The 9,127-nt window shown below is 43.3% G+C and overlaps 2 protein-coding genes across 4 annotated transcripts in view; both read left to right on the forward strand.

Moving 5' to 3' along the window:
• c12orf56 (chromosome 12 open reading frame 56) overlaps window positions 1-2,913 on the forward strand; it is a 30,925-nt gene extending 28,012 nt beyond the window's left edge. The window contains exon 10 of the mRNA XM_022225334.2: window positions 322-2,913. Within this exon, the coding sequence (XP_022081026.1) occupies window positions 322-457 (136 nt within the window). The 3' untranslated portion in view covers window positions 458-2,913. The remainder of the gene's footprint in view (window positions 1-321) is intronic.
• Window positions 2,914-3,737: 824 nt separating this feature from the next.
• Window positions 3,738-7,576, forward strand: LOC110974031 (uncharacterized). 3 transcript variants are annotated; one of them, XM_022225336.2, is made up of 3 exons: window positions 3,738-4,289; window positions 5,256-6,296; window positions 6,512-7,576. In XM_022225336.2, exons 2-3 carry the CDS (start codon window positions 5,336-5,338, stop codon window positions 7,216-7,218), a joined length of 1,668 nt encoding a protein of 555 aa, XP_022081028.1. In that variant the 5' UTR covers window positions 3,738-4,289; window positions 5,256-5,335; the 3' UTR covers window positions 7,219-7,576. The 3 variants fall into 3 exon arrangements, with proteins under 3 accessions (XP_022081028.1, XP_086991768.1, XP_086991769.1); XM_087135642.1 differs by lacking the exon at window positions 3,738-4,289 and adding an exon at window positions 4,299-4,445; XM_087135643.1 differs by lacking the exon at window positions 3,738-4,289 and adding an exon at window positions 4,476-4,529.
• The last annotated feature ends 1,551 nt before the right edge of the window (window positions 7,577-9,127 follow it).

A 9,127-nucleotide genomic window follows, 5' to 3' on the forward strand; every position in this document is an offset into this window, starting at 1 on the left:
GTAGTACCATGGCCATTTGGAAAACTTCACTTGATGTAATTAATCGTCCCCCCCTCTCTACCTTGAACCCTGCAGTATCATGTCCACTGAGAATGATGTATGAATGCTCACGGGTGTGCATGGAAGGAGGAAGGCCTGTCAATCCATTGTTAACTTCTCGCAAACTTGGAATACGTACAGAATGTTTTGGGTTGTTTGTTCGTGTGTGATAGTGTATAACCAAACACACTGTTTTTCCCACCAGCAAGTAAACCTTCTGAAATTTGTTTCCATTTTTTAACGAATGTGATTAGAATTTTTTTTTTCTTTAATTACATTCAGGTACTACGTCCGCTCTCCCCACATCGTCAACAAACTCCCTCAGGATTACCCAATAACCAAGGTGACGCTGCAGTTGATCAGCGAAGTTTTGAGCCATGTGCTGCAAGAGCGAACTGTCCTACAAGCCCCTCGGTAGCTGCAGTGACTCGGCCGAGTGTCAAGAGTCCATTGTGATACCAGTTACATCAACGGAACTAAAGTTTAGTCCCTCTTTGTACGTAGTAAAAGACAGACAAGCAGCAGTCAGCAAGTGTTGTATTTTGGATTTGAACTCTTTAACCATTCTTCGGGCCGGTTCATACTTCAGATGAATGCGAAAGTGAAGCCAGCTAGTTTGAGTGAATTCCATCTGAGTTGAAATGTGCTCAACATCTGCAAATTAGCAGCACAGATATTTGATTTGACACCACAAAAGTGTTCATGTCATGTGCCAGTTGTTGACTGGCCTTCCACATGCATAGCAAATTTGGCTCTGATATTTGGATCCCAGTGGCGATGGTATTACAAAATTCTTAAGCTGCAGAAACAATCCTGGTGCCTACTAACAATGGCCTTATTGTACGAACTTGTTCTGTTTGCCCCGCTGCCACAATCATTTGATGGAAGCTTGTCATTGTTTGTGAAAAACTGTTGTCGTTGCAGTGAAAAACTGTTATCACTGCGATGAGAATACTGCAACTTCTCCCCACCCGATTCAGTCTGGTTTGTCTCATGATCATACATGGAGTCGCCAGGCTTTGGAATCCAGCTGGTTATTCGTTGTGACCTCGGACAGGTCACTTTACCCTAGCTACTTGCCTCTCTTTATGCAGTATAACTGGGTACCTGTGAGGGTAGAGACTGGTGTGCACTGATATCGGCCGCCAGAATCAGTTTCGCAGCCAGATGAACAGGGTTTATAACTGTAATTGTGCATTGGGCAGCAGGACGGCTGGATATTTGCAAATTATCAATACGCATTATCATAATTGGAGAAGTAATGTTGATTTCCTTTACTTTTACTTCTCATGTATGTCACTGCAGGTTAAACACTGTACAAGGACTGGCTTGGTTTTGTGTTTCCTCATTTGTGTGAATTCTTAGTTGCATGTGTGATTCATTGACCCAGCTTTCATTTTAATGTGCACAAAACTGGTGCATCTGTACGTGAGATACATAGAAGCGTGCAAGAGTAGAAGTGTGAAAGTGTCTTTCAGTAGCTGTAGTGCTTTGATATATTTCCCACGTGAGCCAAGGACATTTTTGGATATGTACAGAATACCGAAGGGTAAACGTTGTAGCTAATTTAAACAAACATGGATCTTTGATCCTGATTGGTTGCCTTGATCCATGGCAACCAATCTTGCAGTTTGTACCACAGTCCATATAGTAATGTGTTTTTGAGGTGGCCAATATAGTAGTATATGTGTGCACACTACAGAGGCAGGATAATAGTTTTCTGTCTAACATGAGACAGGAGCAGTTAGCCATTACTCGAAATGTCAGACGGTAGCACACACAATTCCTATTTGTAATTATCAGACTGTTCATTCGTAAAGTTCTTTGTAAAAAAATATATGAAAAGATTGAAAGCTGTTTTTTTTAAAGAACTTTTTCTTATTTAGAAATATAAATAGTGGAGCTGTGGTTATATTTTTGAGTGACATGTTAGTTTGTATTAGTTGTTTTCAGGCACTTTTAAGGTGTGTACATTGTTAACTTGAAATTTATTTTTTCTCTTAAAAATGAATGAATAAACAATAAAGGCAATACAGTCCATTCCAGATTAAACAAAATGATAGATATGATACAGAATGTCTTGTGAATCAAACTGTGCCTTCATCAGTGATTTTAAGTCAGTGAATTGACTAATAAAAGTTCAAAATTTGTGCCTTGATTCGTTTACATCTTAAAATGGACCAAATCCCTTTTATCATTAATTGGCAGACTTCATTATTACCAAATGTGCCTACAGTGCTACTGTAATGCTGTATTTCATTGGCTTGTCACCGAAAAATTCTATATTGATATAATTTCAGTATTGAAAGATAGTATTTATATCAAATTTAATAATTTATGGCAAAGTCTGTATTAGTGACATCGCATGACATTCAATATTCCCATCGAAAATTTCAGCAATATGCTTCATGTGATGATTCCAAAATATATCTAGGCTAATTATTACTAACTTCTTCTAACTGAAATGCGTTGTAGTCTAGTTCCTGATAGTATATTTTATAAAATGTTAAACATGTCTTTTTATTTGTGTGTGTGTTTAAAGATTAGAATTTTATATTGCAAGGGTGTTATACCGGTACGTAAGTTTCACATCCCCCCTACAAAATTCAAGTGGAAGACAAAACATTGGCGAAAAACTTAACAAGTCTAAAATTATACATTTATCGAACCGCTGCAAAGAAGGTGACGTGTTACGCAGATTCGGGGTTTTGCGCAGTTTTTGGAAAGTCATTAACGAGGGGGTACAATACCCACCCTCATTCGACATACTGTTTGTTTCAGAGTATGCAATTTACGTTAAATCATCTTGATTTTCATGTATATGTTTGAACAAAAAATACACTCAATAAATGTTTTATACTTTTGAGATTCAAATCATAGTTATGTTTCCTTTTTCATTATTGAGTTGAAATAGGCTCGTCATTTAGCATTGACACGCTTCACCCCCACAAAAACTGGACCAATAAGGCATCGACAGTTAATTTTCCCTCTTGAAAATCTGCAATCAGCGTTTTCCCTCGAGCAGATTACTAATTTCTTTGCTATTTGCTCTCTTTATAGTTTTTACTTCTCGGTTGAAATTCTGATTGCTATAACAACAACGCGAACACACCCCCAAAAGACGAATCATGATGACCACACTCTAGCCACCTTTCATCGCTGAAAGTGTCTGCACGTGAAAGTTGCCCCCTGAAAACCTGTTGCAATATTTTCGGAAATAAAAGCGCCAGTATTTTAGAAATGGGACTTCCATCTTTCCTGTCTGGGGATGATTGAAAATTCTTTAACCGGTCAAAAAAGAAAAAAAGAAAGAAAAGAAAAGAAAAGAAAAGAAAAGAAAAGAAAAGAAAAGAAAAGAAAAGAAAAGAAAAGAAAAGAAAAGAAAAGAAAAAGACAAAAAAAGAGAGAATTTGACATTTGTTATAAAGAAAAAAATCCCTCTGACCCAAGACCTGGATACGTCAATGCATTTTCATCCCAGAAAGGACTATTCCGGATGAATTCTGCAGTTCCTTCATGATGTCGACATTTGCTGTAAAATATTGGTGAAGGCTTGCTCTTCTCTGAGCTGAGCAAGAATCAGGTGATGGAGATTGCGTTGGGAGCTAGGGAATCAAAAATGATTTGTAGGGCCCAATTCAATATTATTATACGTTAGTATCGTGCTCTGGTACTCTAGAATCCAATATTTCTTGCACTTTTTGTGATCCGTGTTCCTTGCAATTGGGATGCAGATGTGCCCAAAGATAAACTGTACATTGAGGTCCTATACATGGATTCTAAAGTTTCTGCCGAGCTCACTTAAGCCTACTGTGGCTAAATTCTAGGCAGGTACTTTCGTGAATCAGTCAAGGACTGTTGGAAACTTTTATTCTCTGTACAATGCCCCACTGTTGGCCAACGCGTTCTATTGAAATGGCTGTATTAAGCAAACTGTGTCCGCGTATTGTGCAGCAAACACACAATCAATACTCAAAGCACTTTAGGTGTACGACTGACTGAAGGCAAACTCTGTCCGCGCCTCGTGAAGTAGACAGACCACAATCAACATTCAAAGCAGTCTTTCTTTCACGAGAGTAGCGCCATCTTTCGCCTCAGGTCTCTCATCATCCAATGAACCTCTATCATGCACATTATCAGGGGTTCCCCCGGAATGATGGCTGAACCAGTTGTCGTGCGGTGAATACATGAGCGAGTTACTGATGCATGATTTTTCCAACCTGTAGCTGTTACTTCTCAGCTGTAACGAGGTGTGTTAATTTACTGTTACCAAGTCATCTCTTGCTAGCGTATCAAGCAAGCAGCATTCACATACTAACGCAGCTGGGTGCTCGCGCTACCTTCTACATGAAGGTCATCCTATTAACCTTTTGTACGTACACCGTACGCCATGATCATATCGAGAGGTAAATATTTACGGCGGTTGCCGGGGTACGTAGCTGCGCTCAGTGAAGAACGTTTTCGGTCAGTGCTGTATTGTTCGAGTACATGTAGGTTTGACTGCTACCCAATATCAAACTCTGATCTGATTGTACTGACTGCATTTATTGGTCAAATTAGCAATCTTTACCCCATACCCTATGGACGTAGTAGGCGTAACATGCAATACCAGGGAAGAGAGTTATGGCTTGCCTTCCTCCATGCTTTACGCAAATAGGCCAAGGCATCTCTTCGAATACCATGTTTGGGGTCATACAGAGCTCAAACACTACACACAAGTTTCAGCAGCTGAGCATATCGAAGCTTTTTCAGCGAAGAGTAATTTTGCAATAAAATGCGAAAACGTTCGGCTCACGGGCTCACAACCACGTACTGCACCACCTGTCCGATTTACAGGTTCATTGCCTGTTACACTGAATTCGCCCTGCAGATGAGATTGCTATGCCTGCATGCATAGGTCTAGATATCGCTGCATTATTTTTACTTGTTAACCCATATCTGAAAAAGCGAAATTTAACAGTAAAGGAAGGGGGCAGGATACTTCCCCACACTGCAATATGTTGTAGCAATTTGGTAGGATGAGTATAAATTGTTTTCTGGTCACGTAAACAATGACTTTAGAATAACAACCGACATGATTTAAAACTAAATGCAGTTATTTAATTCCACACAACAAGACTTTGAACTTCACTGCCTCCTATTGTCACAGTGAAACCGATTGCACCCCATAAAAATAAAGATATATGACAAATTCCAGTTTACATTGTCATTCACAGAGTGTTGTTCCACACTATGTCATGATTGACGTAATAAACTGTTGAATCGGCCGACAGTTAGCGAAGTTGCAGTAGGCCTAATGGCCGGAGTCGAGAGGCAGGAATGGTCTTTGCAAGCCCTGGGAATCTCGCCCTACCGTGGCAACGCGTATGACCTCCGCATCGATCTCAACTATCGAAACCTCCAGCACCTCCCCCCAGATCTGTTCAGTTTGGGCGAGCTCCAGTGGTTGAACCTGAACGTCAACAAGCTGAGGGACCTCCCGGCTGACATGACCAGGCTGAGCCACCTCAAGTGGCTGTACTTGGAAAACAATGCCTTCCAGTCTTGCCCGGAAGTAGTCTGTCGGCTCACCGAGTTGGTCCGGCTCTACTTCAGCTGCAACTTGCTGTCAAGCCTTCCGAATGCCATTGGGAGGCTCACCCACCTGAGATGGATCGACCTCTCGGATAACCGCTTCGCCGAGTTTCCCACGGTGTTGTGTTGTGGCTCTCTCGCGGAGAACCTGGAGAGGCTCTTCCTCGACAACAACCAGATCACCAGCCTACCCGGTCAGATCGCCAACATGAAGAGCTTGAAGCTGCTCTGGCTGAACGACAATCGTCTAGAGTGGCTACCTCACGCCCTATGTGAGCTTACCGGACTCGAGGAGCTTCAGGTGCGGAACAACCCTCTGCGTTGCCTCCCTGTCTTCCTAGCCGGCAAACTTTCCAATCTCAAGGTCTTTGAGTGGCAAGGCTGCCCGCTGATTCAACAACTCACCGAAGCCTGTCAGAAAGGCGTGTCCGGACTCGGTGACCATCAAGACCAGGTTAACAAGAGAGCCGAGAAAAGAGGCATGGTGCACTTCAGGGCCGAGGCAGGCCTAGACGGAGGCCGAGAGAGGCCTTGCTACCGCATGAGGACTAGGCCCAGAGGAGTGGCCATCGTCATTGACAATTTCTGCACCTTGGAAGTTGGGGAGAGTTTAAATGGTAGAACATCAAGTCAATCGTCAGAAAGTGATGGACGAGAAAATGCCAAAGGAGAGGACAGCACAGGTGAGCACGCAGCCATTAAAAATGCATGTGCCTCATAATTTTTATACATTACAAAATGAGTCTCACATTTTAATGATCTTTCACATGTTTCGTGAGCTGACCCATTATACGACCATACAGACGATAATTAGAATTATTTAATCTTATCCTTAGACTTACATTGTCTCTGCGTAACCTTGATAACTGAGCTATCATTGTTTCTGCGTAACCAACAGACCGGTTGCGAAGTGTCCTGATCAAGCTGGGCTTCAATGTTCGCGTCATGCGGGGTCTGATGTCCCTCGACATCATCTCGGCCCTTCGCTTCCTGAGCCTGGAGGATCATTCCTACTTCGACTGCGTCATCGTGTGCATCCTCTCCCGAGGTGCTAGAGGAGGAAAGATCATCGGTCCGGACGGCATTGCAGTGGACGTCCAGCAGCTGACCGACATCTTCACCCGAGATAACTGCCCCACCCTGGCCGATAAGCCCAAGCTTTTCTTTCTTCAGGTTCTGGAAAGCGATGCCAAGGGAAAACAACTTTCGCCAAGAGAGAGTGACGCCGGCAAGGAACTCCCTACCGCTACCCTGATTCCCGACGACTACGATTTCCTGCTCACCTTTGCTCTCATCCCCAAGGCAGCCAAGAGCGATTCCCTTGACAGCGTCTACCACTTCTATGTCGGCGTCCTCTTCGACATGCTGGAGAAGTTTGCTCGGAAGCTGAACCTCTTGGACGTGATGACGACGGTGCACGGAGAGGTGAAGAAAAGGCGGCTGCTCAGTGAGAACTCCCCGGAGGAGCGTGTCCAAATCTCCCCCGAGATACAAACGACACTGAGGTACAATCTGTACCTCAGTATGGGCTCACCAGCGGCAGGTCAGGGGTCGAGAATATCAAAGTCAGTGCCCTCATCCCGAGCCGCAACTTTGCTACGTTAATCCAGCGTTCGTTTTTACCACTGAAAATAAAGCAGAGCAACTCTTGTTTCAGGAACACACGAACATGTTCTGACTTAGGGATGAAACGAAGCGAAAAATATAGATTTTCTTTCTTTTTAACCAATTATGTAGATGGAGGTTATCCTGTAGATAATTATTTTCTGTGGCCTGAACTTAAGTTGCACACGGTCCAACAAATTGATGACAAACAAAATACTCACACTGCATGCGCATTTCTGGAAAATAGCCAAACTTTCTGTGCAATATTGTTCAAAGCAAGATGTCATTATTTTCGTTACCGGTAGTCATTTTCTTTCTGCAGTAAAACAAAAACTCAACCTCACAGTCTCACCCACGACGTCTGCTTTTTTGTTATTTTGTATTTTATTTGTAGTCCTGAGGAGCACACGTGTGCGTAACGTTGCGTTCGGACGTCCAAATTGCCCCAGGAGCGATTTGGACAGATATGCAAAGCTTGGCTCAAGTGTTGACGCGCATTGAAAGGCGCCTTTATACGCACCTGTGTGTGTACTGTGTCAATCAGATTGAATACGCCTACGTACGAGCACGAACAAATTGACTAAGTCTTGGACGCCAAAATCGTCTAATCTCTTGCACGTCTTAACGAGTGCGCGCGCATTTTAATTAAGAGTTTGCAACGCGTTGACCAATCACAGTGCGCGAAATCTGTCAATCCTTTCCAAACGCACATTGGGTCGAAAGATTTCGTACACTGTGATTGGTCAACGTGTTGCAAGCAAGCTCTCAGCTTGGAGGTGCACTGTTGTGAATCGCCCGTATCGGTCGGAGGAGCGGTGCGCGTACCACCTACGGTGCGAACAGGATGGCCTTGCACTAATGGCTTTTAATTATTTTTGCCGGATTTGCGTTCAGCTACCGGTAAAGGATTGGAGTAATGACGGAGTGCAGTCAGTCAAAACCCCGTGTCTCCTTAAGTACGGTGTGTGTGTGTGGCACTGCAGATATGCTGCCCACACGGCGTGTGGGCACGGACAAGTGCAAATGACCAAGCTTTTTCGTGTTGTGTCTTAGTCACTCGTGCTGGGGCGTGTTTTTGCGACCTGAACCATGATCTTCTGTCAGGTTTTGTCATTGGTTAAGCGTTTTGCGATTTGGGCATGCCTCTGTGACGTCATTGTTCCGACCGAACAAGAACCGAAAGAGTTGGTTCAGCGCCGGTTCAAAACTGCGAAAAATAAACAATTTTTATTGCCCCTTAAATGAGTGAATTGTACATCTCAAAGTTTGTTGTTACATGCAGAGAATCAATTTCTTGTCGAAAGTACGTCAAAAGAGACAGCAGTACCGGTGATAAACATTTTGCATACGGTGAAAATGATGTTCAGTGTCGTCTGCTTCCCTGCGCTTGCACATGACAGATGACGTAACCGTTTCTGGTTCCTCGTTATGTGGGCCACCCTTAACATGTTCTTGGTTATTGCTTTGACGTCATAAACAAGTTACTAGCTATATGGGTCACCAAGACACGCCCCTACTTCTTGGGTCGTACACGTCATTACCCGGACTATAAACAGGCTACCACAGGTCCACACGTTACGGTCCCCCACATCAGATGCAGAATACTGTCAAAAGTGACTCTCAACAACGGGAATCCTATACACGGGATGGCTACTGACACCCCCACCCCTCTCTCGGCAGTGTCATCACCCATCATACCATAACAATTGAGCGGTCTAAAAGGCAGCGTGGTGTATTCCACATTTTTAAAAAGTTAAGTGGTTATAAGTACCAGCTTCAGACAACAATGAAGAGGTGCTGGACCGGGAGAGCGGAGGACTGGCAATTGTAAAAAGGAGCAAAAAGACTTCAAAGAAATTAAAGGAGCTCAACATTTTGGGGTCTGTTTCATTTCCAATCTTTTGAAAGC

This window comes from Acanthaster planci, linkage group LG04 (genome assembly GCF_054643075.1).
Source record: "Acanthaster planci isolate LZ-2023a linkage group LG04, COTS_SCS, whole genome shotgun sequence".
In the NCBI taxonomy this organism is placed as follows: Eukaryota; Metazoa; Echinodermata; class Asteroidea; order Valvatida; family Acanthasteridae; genus Acanthaster; species Acanthaster planci.

Excerpts from the sequence above, each read along its gene's own strand:
- LOC110974031 (XM_022225336.2), top strand. The coding sequence starts at position 5,336 with ATGGCCGGAGTCGAGAGGCAGGAATGGTCTTTGCAAGCCCTGGGAATC. Across the intron at positions 6,297-6,511 it reads CAAAGGAGAGGACAGCACAG|ACCGGTTGCGAAGTGTCCTG; the intron begins GTGAGCACGCAG and ends CGTAACCAACAG.